The following is a 16,047-nucleotide window of genomic DNA, read 5'->3' as shown; positions in this document are numbered from 1 at the left end:
ACCAGTAATGGCTGCTGAGACAAGGGCTTCTGAAGGGAGTAACAGATACATGTGCATAGGAGTTTAAAGGTTCAGAATCAATGAGAATAAAGGAGGTGTGAATGTGGATGAGGGAAAGACAGGGTTGTCAGGGATCCATGTGTGAACTTTGGGGGGATTAAAAAGAATAAAAGATTACTAGACAAAGAATCAAAACAAATGATCTAAATAAAACAAAAGGAAACATTTAGACTGTAAGACCTAATTAGTGGTTCCCGGAAGGGAGGAGGGGGTAGGTAAATCCAGTAAAAGGGGTCAATTGTTTGATGAAGGATGAAATTAGGCTTTCAGTGGTGAACTTAATACAGTCTGTACAGATGTGGATTTATAAGGCTGCACACTGGAAACCTATATAATGTTATAAAACCAATGTTACTTCCATAAAAAATCTTCAAAACCAATACAGAAAACAATAAAAGGTCAAATGCTATTAAATGTTCACTATGTGCTAGCCTGCATACTAAGTGCTTCTATATATGCAGATACATAAGATTTCATTTTATCCTCACAGCCACTTTAGGAGACTGACATGATGTTCTCAAACCAGGAAGCTGAAGCACAGGAAATTGAAAAATTTGCCCAAGGACGCACATCAATGAAATTGGGCTCTAACCCACGTGGGAGACTTCAGAAGCCATGCTCTAAATGACTGCTCCTCATCCATTAATGCACAACAAATTCCCAGGGTGGGGGACCTTCTAAAATACAGGCTCTAATTGGTAGAACTTGGGGTGGGAAGAGAGAGGGAGCTAAATTCTCCAGAGGTGATGGGTGCCCTTGAGACTGTCCCCGCAGCCCGCTTTGAGAAGCCAGTATCTCCACTCTGCTTTACAAATTGCCAGAGGTTTCCCTGCATCATCCATTAGCTCACAGACCTGTTTCTCTTCCTCCTTGTTCATCAGCATCAGAGGCCACGTGAGGCTATATGAGAAGCACTGCTTATTAAATACATGCTCTTAGGATGATGCTATGAGAGAAGCGGTATCTTTCCTCTTTTACAGAGGAGGAAGAGGCAGAGGCTTAGCTTAGAAATGTTGTCAGGGCCTCCCCGGTGGCACAACAGGTTGAGCACAGCACAGGTTGTCTGCAGCCTCTACAGTGCGCGTTCGATTCCCAGCCAGCCAGGGAGATACCCACGTGGCATGGCAGACCTCTCCTGTCTTGCCCACTGCTCCCCTCAGCATTGCTTTTGGTCCATCTGCCTGTTCTTCTCACCACTCTGTCTCTGGTGAATTCTCTCACACTTCCATGCATCTGGCCTGTACCCCAGTTCTTGTATAAATAAAGTTTGTCAGTTGTCAGATCACACAGGACGTGACCACACCTGGATCCAGAGTCCAAAATTCTGGTTCTTAACATAGTCCAAGAGCAAAGCATTCTCTGCATGAACACAGGTCTTGAAAACTGAAAATTTCCCTTCAGCATCCAAGTTGGGGAGAGAGGGAGAAAGCACAACTATGCAGAGCTAGGATCAGACTTCTCCCTCTCTGCCTTCCCACATTCCTGGTCTTTCTTTCTCCCCCACCCCAGACACTGCAGTGAGACAGCCAACAGTCCTAGTAATTTGCATCTCAGCAAGTACAGGCATACTTGATTTCCTTACATGCCTACAATCTCTTCTTAAATCACATAAAATTATTTGCCTTTATAAATCTCCCCAGCAGTGAGCTCCTTGGGATAATTATGTGTAATATATATTTATGATTATGCTTCGTAAGCGCAACTCTACCAAAAAAAGGCGACTTATCTAAGCCCACTCCTCAATAATAATTTTCCCATTTCTTACAAGCTGCAGCATTTAACTTTTGACTGTCACTTACATTTTATTTCTTTAATCAAAGCATCCAGGGAAGGACTTGAAACTGCCTTTGAGTCACAATTTAATTTTTGTGAACTTGGGTTTTTCAAACTCGCTAAGCCTCAGTTTTCTTATCCTTATGACGGGGATTCTAACATCTCTTATGCTGGTCGTGATGAAGATAAATATGTGAAGGTGCCTAGAACTAGGTAGATGATCAATGAATGTAGAATTTTCTTCTTTTCCTAGTAGTGAGCAATAACTAGGATTTTACTGGGTTCTTCTCCATCTCTCTAATGATTTCACGGCATATTCTCCATCCAAGCAACTAGCCATCATCTTTGTAAATTGCTAATTGCCAAATCAGCCTGCGGCTCCAGGCAGGGATGGGCTGCGTTTAGAATCAGTTCCCTGCTGTCTCATTTGAGTTTTTTGTTTAGCTTAATTTTTGTGAATATCTCCAGCTCTCTGCAAAGGCCCTTACGCCAGCTGGTCTGATCCTGCTATGTTTAATTCACCCCCATTAACCTGCTTGGTCAGCATATCTTTCCATCTCCTTGCTGTGTTTTTAGGAGTGTGTCTGTCTGGAAAAAGCATTTATTATATTTACTTTAACTGGCCTCATTTGGCAAGGTGGACTGGGACTTCAGTTTAGGAGGAAAACAGCTTTGATGATACTGCCCTTGTTTACTGTATGCCCTTGTTTACTGTATGTTTACTGTGTAGCCCTTGTCTGCTAAGATGGCAAATGATTTCTTACAGGAAGCCAAGACCTAAGTTAAACAAAGTCTTTGTGAGCTCGTTGGCATCTCCTGTTGCTGCTTTGCAGTCTCCTTCATCTGAAAACCCTGCATTTTTAGCCATCTACTCTTCAGTGAAGTCCAGCAGGTAGATTTTCTTGGAGGGTTGTGTCTGGGATCCAAGGAGGAGCAATGGCTGGGTTCCACATCTTCATGGGGACAAGGAGTGTTTCCAAGCCAATATCAAGGTGACCCAGGGCACCCTCTTCATCTGTACCACCATCCTCTCTCCCTTTGCCTCCTGTACAGCCCCTCCTGACCAATCTCCTGCCTCTAGCCTCGCTGTTTCATTAATCCATCCTCCATCCATCCATTCACCCTTCCACCCATCCATCCATCCATTGCTTATCTAGGACTTAGTAAGTTCTAGACACTGGGCTGGGCACTGGGAACTGAATAATGAACAATAACAACCATGGTTCACCTTTCACAAGAACTTTAGATCTAAAGTAGAGATTGACTATCAAATAATTACCCCATGAGTGTGGAATAATAACTTGAGGGTGCTGAGGTGAGGAGTTACCAGTGAAATGAGCCTGCATGATCTGATCTGGCCTGGACCCCAGACAGTCTCTCTGAGAAGTGATAAGTAAACTGACACAGCTCAGTGGAGAGGTGTGGGAGAGCATTCTAGGTAGAGGGAACAGCATGTGCCATACCTGATGGCAGGCACAGCTGGCAGATGCAGATATGGGGGCCTAGAGCACAGGCCATCCCAGGGCATTTGGAAGAGAGCAGGGACTGGAGGGATAGCAGGAAAGATCAGGCAGGGCAGTGTGGGCTACCAGAAAGATTGGGGGTTCAATCTCAGGAACAATGGGAAGTCCCTGGAATATATGCATACTGGAACAGCACCCTAAGAAATGCACTTTGAGAAATCAATAATGGTCTGAAGAGATTAGAAGGGACAGGGAGCATGTGGGGAGGTTATTGCAGCAGTAAAGATGTGGTGGTAGCTTAGATCAGGTGATGGTCGTATGGTTAGAGCTTACTTGACAGGCATCAAGAGATGAAATCAGTGGGATCTGGTGATGGTTGGATATGGAGTGGGTAGACTGGGCAGAGAACTGCAAAGCCATGGACTCAGGAAACAATGGGCCCCAGGGAGCCAGGGCTCACTCACCTGTGAGGGTGGCTCTGGTAGTGGGGCCCATGTTCTTGGGGACCAGTAGCTCATGGTACTGCTCACCCGCCAGGGTGCTGTACACCACCTTGTACTCCTGAGCCTCTGCTTCACTGTTATCCCATTCAAGGTCAAGGCTGGTGGCTGTGCGGGAACCAACTCGCAGGTTCTTAGGGGCGTCGATCTCTAAAAAGAGAGACATTACCAGCATCACATGGGTTAATAGATACATTTGAATCTTTAACAATCTTTGGGGTGAGTCCACACTTCCTGACCTTCTCCCTCAGGTTTAGTGAACCTCAGAGCTGCCCTTCAACCTCTGACCTGCCTGCTTAGCCATGATCAGTGGCATGGGCAGGGTGGAGAGTTTTTCTTGGGATTTAATTATCAGTACCCTATATGCTTCCCCATTTCCATTCACAAGCTCCACTGTTGTTCTAGAAATTTTTTTTTTTTTTAATAGAGGCATGCTTTATTTATTTGTTTGCTGGTTTGTTTGTTTGTTTTGTTTATACATGCACTGGGTACAGTCAGAAGCGCGGGAGGGTGAGAGAATTCACCAGAGGCAGAGCGGGGAGCAGAGCAGGCAGAAGGACCGAAGTACACTGCTGAGGGGAGCAGCGGGCGGCAGGAGAGGTCTGCGCGACATGCGGGACCCTCCTCCGGTGGCCGGGGAGCAGCCGGGGATTGAACCGGCGCCGCAGAGGCCGCGGGCAGCTTCGCAACCCAGCGCTCAACCGCTGCGCCACCGGGGAGGCCCTGTTCTAGAAATTTAAAAGCAAACCAGTTAGTATCACAAGTGTTGCACAGCTGTAGACTAAGTAAGGGAAACTGTTATAGGAGAAAATTAGAGGTGATGTAAAGTGATTAAGAGGGAATAGAGTAATATCAGATTTGACGTCCAACCAGAAAGAAGATGGTTGATTGCGAAATTTTGAAGGATAAGTTATCTTCTCCTGGATTTACCAGCACAGAAACTTCTGAAAGGCCTGCAACTTAGAAAATTAAATATATATATATATATATAATATACTTAATTAAGCTGATATAGGGGAAAGAATATAACCTTAATTTGATCCTAGATCTGCCTTTGACTGTAATGGGAACACACGCATATCTTTTCTCTTTAGTGGGACTTGATAGCCACATCAGTCAAATGAGCTAATAAAGCTGACATTTTCAGGATTTGTAAAGATTAAACAATAGAGGTGAAGTGAGCAGCATGGTGCCTGGAGGAGGAATGGCAACACAAGACCCTAGACTGGCTTCCTGTGGTCTCCAGAACTCTTTCTAAGTCCCAGCAACATGTTGCCCCCAATGCTTGTTTTCTCAAGCTCCAAGGATTCCGATGTAATGAGAAGAACACTGGCATTGGGGTCTCCCCAATCCTGGGGAGGCCCATCCTCTCTCGCTCTACTGGCCATTTCCTTGAGCTTATTTGGGCAGAAACAATATAAACAATTGGCAAGGGGAATAAGGTGCTGTCCTGAAAATTGCCACTTAAGAGGTTCTAACTAGGTTTTGTCTGAGACTTGAATTAGCCTTCGAGTGGACCAGCCATTTGATCTGAGAAAATCTCTCCCAGTCTCTTAATTTGTAAATGCCAGCAAGTAATATCCTCCAATTGTTCTTTCCAAAGATGAGGATTCTGTGAATCAATCCGAGTGCAGCTGCTTTGGAGTGAGAAGTGTTTTGTTTAGCGATGTAAATTGGGCGAATCTTTTAGCAGATTTATGTCTCTGCAGCTTAATTTTCTGAGAAACATTTCCTTACTCAGTGTGGGTTTCACATGCCGGATGCTGTGCGTTCTTGACTGTGTCTTTGCTGTGTGTGTTATTCTCTAGCAGTTGGGTGGAGAGAGGAGCTTGGGTAGAGAGGCATGTGGGAGGCACATCCTGAACTGTGCCTCCCCAAAACGCATGGTGGAGGAGAGACTGGGCGGAGGACTGGCCTGGTCTTGGGGTGTGTGGCCTGAATGGAACTGGAGACCAAAGGAATTGGGGCTTGGAGTCAAGTTCTGTCCTATATCTACTTACTTTCTTCATGGCTAAAAGTCCCCAACCATAATAACTACAGTTTCTGTTTTTCCCATTTTTGCTCTTAAGTTCTGTACCCATGGGTTAGGGGACAGAGTTTTCACTGAAGGGAACAGATACTTCCAGTGTCAATGATACTGAGAGATGTCAACCCTAGAATGAGGAGGGTTCTGGGTGGAGTGAAATGGTTCACTCTCTTTGGGTCTTAAAGCCTGACCTCTGCACTTTAGGGCACCCCTATAGGTGAAGAACATGTCAGTCATCCAGGGGCAATGCAAGGACAGATATCCACCCCTCTGGAATGTTACTCACAGGACTTGGGATCTTGTCTGTCTTTTTTATACATTAGCCTCAGTGCCCAGGAAACTGCCTGGCACTGAGGAGGTGTGTTCAATAGGTACATGTGAGGTATCTGAATAAATACAGTCACTTCTCTGCTTTGTCTACCTCCTCAAAACTTTACAAAAATCATGTTAAATATTCCAGGTGTAGGGCTTTGAACATGCTGAGATGAGGGCACTGGGAAAAGAAGAGCTTCAACTCAGGGTTGCTGGGCTCAGCTGGCATGGCAAGTGCCATGAGGCTGAAGAATCTAATAAAGAATCCCAGAGTGGAATTACTGATAAGCAGGCCAGGGATCCACAGCTGTGCAGCTGTGACTGGAGTTTTCTTAGATATTTCCTGGGGCTGCTATAGCAAAGTACCATAGACAGGATGGTGTATTAATAGAAATGTATTATATCATGGACTAGAAATCTGAGATCAAGGTGTTGGCAGGGCCGCTTCCTTCTGAGGGCCACAAGGGAGAATCTGTTCTTGCCTCTCTCTTTGGTAGTTTGTTGGCAATCTTTAGTGTCCTTGGCTGGTAGAAGCATCACCTCCCTCTCTACTCTCATCTTGACAAGGCATTCCAGGTACGTGCGTGCATGTGTGTATTTCCAAATTTCTCCTTTTTATAAGGACAGTTATATTGGATTAGGGCCCACCCTAATGATCTCATCTTAATTTGATTGTCTGCAAAGATTTTATGTCCAAATAAGGACACAGACACAAAAACTGGTGGCTAAGACATCTTTTTAGGGGAACAAACTCACAATAGCATCTAGGAGAGGTCTGAGATGGTCAGATTGATGCTGTAGCCTCTGGTAGACCGAATGGCCTGTGGGCTGAGTTGGGTGCTTCCATGGGCACCCGACTTTTTCTCCAGGGGAGAGAAAAAGTCTCAGGAATTCCTTAGTGAGGGCAGCTGAAGCAGGAACTGCTGCAGGCAGAGGGTTTCACGTCTGACCTCTGCTTTCCTTGGGCCGGTTTCTCTGAAACCCGTGCTTTCCTTTTCCAGAGCTTCTCTAAGACCCAGGCCAGTATGCACCTCACCACGAAGGCAGAAAATCTCTGTTTTAATTGCCTGTGCAATTAGTGTGTGCCTAGTGTCGAAGCCATCACCTGGAAAAGCACTTTGGCTAATTTGAATTTAAGTGGAGGGCTGCAATGACTACTGCGAGGGCCTGGGCACCCTCTCCTCATGTAACCAGGAACCCTCCAGCCCTGGGCCTTGAGAATTTGTCTGCAAAACTGTTGGCATCTCCCCACCCCATGCCCCCCTCACCCCCCAAGAGCAGAGGGGAGGGGGTTGGAGATGCCCGGCGTGTTGAGAAGGCAGCTGCCTAACAGCTGTCAATCCACCAGGCACCCGGAAACAGAGAATCACGCAGCAGTGAGCTGAAACTCTGAGGGGGGTGGGGGAGTTTCTAGGAGCAGATTGTAATTGTCTTGATTGGAATTTTCCTGGGCCACGAGCCAATCCTGCTGCCATCTCGTCGACCTAAACATAAAGCATTTGCTTTTCATCATGTGGCTCGAGAGCTCTTTTCTCCTTTTCTGCCTCTTCAAACTCCTTATCTGAGTACAGCACAAAGAAAGCACTTTTCAAACAAAAACTATCTTGAATAAATGCAGGTATGGTGGCCATAGGAAATACCCCCAACCTGAACAGGTGGTGTTTTGGGATGTGGGGGCTGGGCGACAACTGGTTGACCTTGAATTCATTGGGAAGGGGTGTTTGTGAGGTCATGCTTGGCCCTGGGCAGTTGTGAGAGAAGGGAAGAGAAATGTGAAGAATTTAGTTCCCTTTTTAAAGTTGTGTACTCAGTCACTGGGGATGCCAAGACGTGTTCAGTTAAAAAAAAAAAAATCTGACTAGCGATACCCCTGGGTGGAGTGGAGTCTAACACGGGGCCTGGAAGAAAACCCAGGAGAATCTTTCAGAATCAAAAAAAAAAAAATCTCTCTTTCAGATTCTGTCTGCTCGATTTTATCAGTCTACACTTGCTCCCTTTTAGCAAGGGACGCTTCCTCCACCCCATAACCATGTTCCCTTTTGCACAGAGTCCTGGCCTCTCTTTCTTACTCTGGCCAAGATGGATCTACCTCAGGGGGAGCTTTGTGGCAGGGCTTGGGCATTGCCTTCCTTTTCCTCTCATGGGAGCTGATGGCCCCAGGAATTAGACCAGTATTGTGAGTCCTAATCTGCGAAACCCTGCCACAAGGGGGACTTACCCAGGTCCCCTTGGTCTCAGCCCCTTGCAAGCCCTTCTAACTCTACACTAATCTGCATGCTCCAATCTAAGGAATATTTTGGCCTCCACCTGTCTTATTCTTTGCTTATTTATCAATTGATTTTAAACACAGGTGGAGGATAGGGGTGTTAAGGAGCACAGCTATTTATTGTGCCTTCTTGAAGCCCTTCATTCGGTCCATCCCATCCCATAACAGGCTTTTATTCCATAACGCAGGGCAGGATGCTTGAATTTATGATTCTTCATCTACTTTACCCCATCAGATGATGTCGGTTCTTAGATCTTACAGGTGCTAGCAGTTTCCTTTGTTCCTGGGACAATTTAGAGTTGATAGATGTGTTCCTTGATACGTGACCTCCCCAAGGCAGAGAGGCTAGGACAAAGTCTAGAGTAGAGAATTCACTATGTGATCACAACCTCCAAAATGAATGTGCCAGGAAGACTGTCTTTGGATGGTGCCTGTCTTATTTGTCCACTTGCTGGCCAGCCGGGTGGTCACTGAGAGAGTTGGGGAGGAGGTCTCCCCGAGGACACTGCTTAAGGAAGGAGTGTGGGTGGTCAGCAACATTTGTATGGGCTTTCTTTGGCTTATTCTCTGCAGAGTCAGACTAACATTAGCTTCTGCTCAACCCCACAAATGCAGGATTAGTCACAGAAACTTAGGTGGAAGATTTGCTTCCAGTTGTACAGGTTGGATTTCAAACAATTCCATGGGGCGCCATCTTGGTGATGTAGTCATTGTGGATTCAGAGAATCATTGCAACAGTTTCCAGCAAATGTCAGTCAAGTATCTTGAGAAAGGGACACCTTTCCTGAACTTTTCCAAAATTGCCATCTGGGCCTGCTTAAATGTCTTCAAGACCAACATTTCATTTTGTAGATGAGAAACCTGAGATCCATATATGGCTGGTAACAAGTGGGATAGGAGCCTTATCCTAAGAACAGTGCACTTCCTTCCGCTACCCTGTTATGTCCCCTTTTGTGGAGGCCTGAAACCTCTGGCTTCCTTCCTGCAATGTCTGAGATAAAATGGATTCCCAAGCAACATCCTTTTACTCTCTCCGTTCTCCTCTTATCATGATGATGCTACCCTCCCTCCTCATGCTCTCCTTCCCCTTTCCCCAAACGGGGTTGGACTTACCTGTTGTAAATTGGGTGGTGGTGGGCTCACTCTCGTTGGTCCCACGTACGGCACTGACCCACACCTGGTACTGGGAGCCTGGTCGCAGGGCCTGCACCGAGTACTGGCTCAGGGGAGGCTGCAGTCGGAAGGTGGTCTTCCCACCTTCCCCACCCACCAAGCCATACTTCAAGAGAATGAAGTCGACTTTGGCTCTAGGGGGTGTCCACTCTACGAAGGCCACAGTGTCGGAGACATCTCGAACCAGGACCTGCGTGGGCCCGTCAATGACTGGATGAGAGGATCACACAGGAAAGAAAGTCTGAGAGATGAGCATTGGACATCCTCTCCCCTCCTCCCTGGTTGGTCAAAGCAGGGGGTAGTGGGGGAAGGGGATGCAAAAATTTGTCATTCTCAAATATGTCTTTGACAAAAGGTTGCTCTATTTCATAGGAGAGGCTCTGAAGACTGGTTGAAGGTTTCTTTGGGAAAGAGATTTACAGGTAAACTTCCTCAAAGGTGTGTACCAGGAAGACCTAACTTCTTAGCCCTTTTCAATGGAGAAGGCAGAACCTAAGTCTAGTATCTTTGTCCACTGTGCCTTTCCTGCTAACCTCCTTAACTGACCTTCTCTTTCTCTCCTCTTCCCCTGCACCACAAAGTCCTCCTGTCTTAGCTAAGCTATTTAAGATGGTGTCTGAAGTCATGTAAGTAACTCAGTCATGCTGGGTCTCTCCCACTTATACAGGAGTTATACATGGTGTTATTCAACCTCTTTTTGACTTTGTCTTATCAGCCTATCTGCTTGTTTGATTATTTATCAGGCTAGAAAAACCCAGAAGGGTAAGAGTTGATATCTTTTGTCCCCAACATAGGTATTATTGTCCCCTTTCACAGTTGGGGAAAATAACACATAGTAAGATGAGATTTCTTTCCTGAGGATACAGAGTTTGGCAATAAGATGGTGATACTACAATGTAGTTCCCCCAAATTCTGCCCTAATTCCCCTCTCACCAGGTTGTGGCTTTTAGTGCTGGCATTTCCCACTTTAGGCAGGCGATGGCCACTTAAATGACTTGAAAGAGCTAATACTGAATCTATCTGGAGGTCACGTGGACAGTGAACTGAGAACATCTGGTGTGTGGCCTGAGACTTCTAACGTAGTTGCCAAAGAGTTCATTGTGAATGTCCAAGAGATGTCCCTGTTCAGCCACACAAACAACTAAGTCAACCATTTGATAGTACCCACACACAATATACACTTGTATTCATGGACATGAAAATACCTTCTAGGGATACTCCTCAGCATAAAAAGAAACTGTTTTGGAAGAGTCTCTTGTGGCTATTTTGCCCCCAGCTGTTCTGGCATATTCCTGAGCCAGAGGGGAAGTATGGTCATACACAGGCCCTCAGAGTTCTCTAACATGTGTCTCTCATGTGTCCTGGCCTCTGGCACTGCCACTGAGGGGATGCCATTGTGGAATGGCACTATCCTAGCAAAGCTGGTTGGTTACCAACAAGGCCTACAGTCCATGGCTCCAGCATTCACCTAAGGTCCTATTCATATTAATAAGTTGATGGAGTTGGGCAGGGAAAGGTGAGGGAATGTAGAAGATAAATAGAAAAAAGTCATAGTGAAGAGAACAGAAAATGATGCTCTCAACTTGTCATGGTATGTCTGCATCAACAGCATGGCCTTCTGTGAACTACCCAGCACCTTCTAAAAGAGCAGACACAGCAACTGTGTTTGCATTTATTTATGTGGCTATACCCTTCTGAAGGGGGTTGATGGTTTTTAACACTAATATTCCTCAGTGAATTGGAGTCGGAACCAGAGACTCTGGTTAGCTGGTTTCAGGCCATGGAGAGCCAGGACTGGTGGGGCCAATTTTCTACCTTATTGAGAGAGGGGGAGAGGAGAAGGAAAGAGAAGAGAATATACAGAGAGAAATAGAAATGAGTAAATATATGGAACTCCTAGAAAGATAATGAGAGTTAACTTGATTCCTGGCTTTCCATTTTCTGGTTCAAGTCTTTCATGAGACCCAGATGTATTTCTGGCCCTGGGGCTTCCATTAGACATCCTATGACCTTCCAGCAAATTCTCCTTTTGCTTCAGCTATTTTAAATACATTGTTTTTATTTGTTACCAGAGTCTTGACAAAGACTTGATTTTTTTAACCAATCCACATTGGATTACCTCTATTCTGTCTCCACAAAGGAGTGTATCCCTCAAGACTGAGGATACTCAGGTTGGCTGGTTGGCCTTGAATTTCTAAATTTCTCAGGTTGGGTTTTTCCTTAGGTATCTCACTATCTTTCTGATTCTGGCCTAATCCTGTTTTCTGTTAAGCAAATTAGGATTTTTGGTGTAGCACTAGCCAGCAACTTTGGTGCCAGACAACTTTGGTGCCAACCAGTTTGGAGTTGAAATGAAGTTACATTTTCCATACTTGGGGTAATGAGATTTAACAGAACACATCCAAGTATATTCAGCATGTAGTACTTAGTGGTTCTAGAAAACCCCCAGTTTAACATGTTTAATCTAATTTAACAATGAAATGGGGGAAGTGGTCACTTTGCTGTGTAAGCATAAAGCCTGAGACATAGTAGAGTGTCAGTAGATGACTGTTGAGTAAATGAAATGAATAGGTGATCCTCTGCTTCTGGGAGAAAGAAGAGGAAGCATTGCTATGAACTAGAGTTTCTTAGGAAAAATAAAATGCCTCAGACACTCAAATGACCATGCAAGGCTTTTGTCCTTCAACTCTTTAAAACCCTGTCATGGGGAATTGACCATATGAGCACTTGGTTGTGAAGCACAGAGGCTCTGGCTGCAGGAGGTCTTGTAATTTACATTCCCAAATGACTTGCCTGGGGGAAGCAGCCTGAATACCTGATGGGGACTCAGCTTCGCAGGAAAGGGTTGGTGTAGGTCAGACCTTAGCAGAAGGAAAATAATGAAATAATCATTTTCTAAAAAAAATGGACGGGGTTGGGAGCCAGCTGTCTTTTCTGGAACCACCCTTGGAGTCTGTCCTTCTATGGGTCACTTGGTAATGATGTTCTAATTCCAGTCCAGGAGGTATCAGTATGCTTGCAGCTTTGGCTCTAACTTCTAAACAAACACAGTCCTACTCAACAAGTCAAATAAAATATACGCTTTCTTTCCATCTCTGCATGACTGTGTATTTAAGGCCAAAATATTAACTAGGACATATTTCTTAATTGAAAAAAAAAATCTGCCTAGATTAACCACAAATTTCTAGATGAGCTTTTCATTTTAATCTTAAAGAACTTCCAAACTAAAAAAAATGTTGCAAATGTCATAACAATATGGTTTTGTAGCCAGATCCCCTCCACTTTGCAACAAAATATCCCCTAGACAAAAAATTAGGAATAAGTGAAATTAAACTCTAACCATACTTATCTTTCTTTCCCATACCCTCTCTTTATGATTAACTATTAACTAGCTTCACCTGCATTCCTGTGAACTTGGAAAATTGTGTTACATCCCTAGCAAAATTCTCTGTATCCCTCTGGGGTTGATCATGATATCAGAAACAAACATCTGCTGATTGCTGAGAAAACCCCCTGCTGGCAAAGTCACACATCTCGCTCCTATCCCCCTAGACTGCCCGGCACCTCCTTGGACCTGGAGATATGAAGCCCTGACACCCCTCACTTTCCTTCCTCCTTGTGTAATCCCAACCCATTCGGAGAGCTGTTTTTTTTTTTTTTTTTTTTTGTGGGGGGGGGGGTTGGGGGATGGGTTCCTATTCTATTCTGCAGCCTCCCTTCATGGCCATCTCAAATAAACTCCTCTGTGCAAAGACATTCCTTATAGTTTTGCTTTCTGAGCACAGACAAAGAGACCCAATTAGGTTGTTTACAGTTTGAGTATAAGACTAAGTCTACCTTCTCTAAGTTCCCTCAGTACATTGAAGAAAACATACCACAGCTGTAATGTCCTCTACCCTTATAAGAACCATCTCCTCCTTGTCTTCTAGTTGTTTGATTTTGACTAGTGCTTTTAATATACCAAATCACAGGAATGACTTGGGGACTCTGCTTTTAAAATATCAAATCGCAGGAATGACTTGGGTACTCTGGAACATTCCACATCAGAAGAGGACAACCTGCAAGTGTTGGCATCAAATGTTGAAAGACAAGCCTTCCCAAGGTGTCCCAAGCAGGTTTTTTCCAATGTGTCACCTTTGCTTGTAGAGTGAAGGTCAATTAAGCCCCCTTGGGCTTCAAGAGAAACTGTTCCACTACTTTAAAGAATGAAGATTACCCAGGGTCATTTCTACTACTCAGCTTTATATCAGAGAAGTCTACTGTAAGGCAAGACAAACATCTCCAGCATCTTCTTTTGTCCCATGAGTCACCTTCCCCTCATCATGTGAGATTCCTTCTTCTCTCCAAGAAACCCCAGGCCCCTATCCCATTCACTAGCTCAGAAATGAAAATCCTCAGCCTGTCTCGTTTATTAAAAAAATTAATGTCATCTCTATACATAGGTAATTACATTTATTCTTTTTTTGGCTATTAATCTGTGTGCTGTTAATATGTTTGCTTGACCAGCCTGAGAAGAACCTAGAGAGAAAAAGGGAATTTTTCTTCTGAACCCCTCCAATGTCAATTCTTCAAGTTCCAGCATAACTGTTGGGAACAGAACTATGGGAAACTGGCCATTGGTATTGGGAGAGAGTCCTACACAGTGCTTTTAGGTTTCATTGTTAGGGAGTTTCTTCTAAAACATATCTGGATAAAAACAGTGACTTTGCAGCCTTTTGGGGGAAGGTTGAGGGGATATAACACTCTTTTTAAAAAAAAAATAGAATGAGATCTTAGATGACTGTACACAATATTAAGTAGATACAAGAGGAGTTCTCGTGGTTGGAAGGTGTGTATTGATTTAGGGGCCTGAATCTCCATCCTTGCTTTGAGACATGAATCCTAGTGCCTGAATAGAACATAATCTGATGCCATAATAATCATAAACTGAAATTTGCTAGATTAATCATAATCTTAGCACCTGATGCTATTTAGTTTGGATTTAATTAGAAAATCTGAATGAATCAAACTAAGCCATAAACATGGCCTCATGACGGTGTTATGTTTCTGTTTTCTGTTTGACTTGTGTCCTTTGTCCTGGATTCATGGTACTTCTCATAGGCGTCAATTTTCCTTTTAAAACCTTACTGGTATTCACTTATCTCGGTTTCTGTAACTGTAACTGTGAGGTACTTCTGAACTCCCATTATTCCATCAGTAAGAATAGGGCCAGAATGTGATACCAGATGCTCTTTCTAACTTTGGAGAAATTCTTGGTGAAGGCACACATGTAGACATCAGACTTGCTACTTTACAGCATTAAAGTTGAACATCCTTTGCTGGCTAAAGCAGCAACAAGGTGGAACTAACACAGTTAATGAATCAAATCTGGAAATATAAAAAACCTGGCCTGAGATGAACTATCAGGATGAAATAATAATTAATTAAATTGTCGCCATATTCTACCATGCTTACACAGAAGTAGAAATCATCTGATCTGGAAAGAGAGATCAGGGACCCAACCCTCACTTAGTGGTTTTGAATGATTTGTTTCCTACTGCTTTCATTTTTAAGTGTGTTGTCTGAGTAAATGTGTACACATGAAGTATTGGACAATCACTGTCATTGACACAATGCTAATCACTTTGTTCATTATCTAATATAACTCTCATATCAACTGAACAAAGGAATTATTGTTTATCTTTGTGAAGCTGAGGTGTTCATGAGGTTTTTATTCTGCTTCTGCTTATCTTGCAAGAACAGCAGGGTGGGTTTGCCACAATGAGACAAAACATCCCTATTCTACTCATTTTAAACAAGGAGGGAAGAAAACCCTGATTTTCCATAAGCTGAAAAGTTGTGTTTCAGAGCAGAGGCCCAGGTGAGTGTGCTCTGTCTTTCCTTGTACTGAAAATAGCCTTACTTGCCTCACTCATGGGTGAATGGACACTATTCAGCAGTGATAGTCACTCTGTTGCTGTTGTGGGCCCAAATTGGATTTACACCATGATTTATCAGAAATCAACCAATCAGATGCATTTTCTATATTTGTTCTTCAGCCCCATAAATACTGCCCAAAGTGCAGTACTCAGGAGACAGATTTCAGAGTCTCACCTCCAGTCTCCTGCCAGGTGACCTCGCACTAAACTCTTTATTTCTCAAAAGCAGGTGGCATGGTTTGTTTGTGTATTCATTTATTCATTTATTTTTGTTTGTTTATTTGTGTATGTATGTATATATGTATGCTCTTCTTTGCCACCTGGTAACAGACCCACATTTGGCAACAGTTGCAAAATGGATTGAGGTTTGGAAAGGGTTAGATGACTGTCTCCAAATCTCCAATAGGTAAGCATGAGACAGCTTGCAGGCTCCAAAGCTCAAGATACTAGGTGATGCTAAGTGAGCTCTCTTAAGGAGTAAAAGCAGAAGGAATACACTGGGAATCTTAGCAAAGAGTTTCCCCTGTAGACTACCCACCCAGATTTCTGTGCTTAC

General features: G+C 44.1%; 1 protein-coding gene across 1 annotated transcript in view; it reads right to left on the bottom strand.

The window, feature by feature from the left end:
• The window catches only part of TNR (tenascin R), a gene marked incomplete at both ends in the record, with an annotated part of 77,150 nt that overhangs the window by 45,132 nt on the left and 15,971 nt on the right, over positions 1-16,047 (bottom strand). Inside the window, 2 exons of the mRNA XM_084251296.1 lie at positions 3,761-3,946; positions 9,514-9,783. Coding sequence (XP_084107422.1) covers positions 3,761-3,946; positions 9,514-9,783 — 456 coding nt within the window. The remainder of the gene's footprint in view (positions 1-3,760; positions 3,947-9,513; positions 9,784-16,047) is intronic.

Source organism: Talpa europaea (assembly GCF_964194135.1).
Source record: "Talpa europaea genome assembly, chromosome: 12".
NCBI classification, from domain to species: Eukaryota; Metazoa; Chordata; class Mammalia; order Eulipotyphla; family Talpidae; genus Talpa; species Talpa europaea.
Note: the sequence above shows the minus strand (reverse complement) of the source record. Positions and strands in the feature narration are given on the sequence as shown.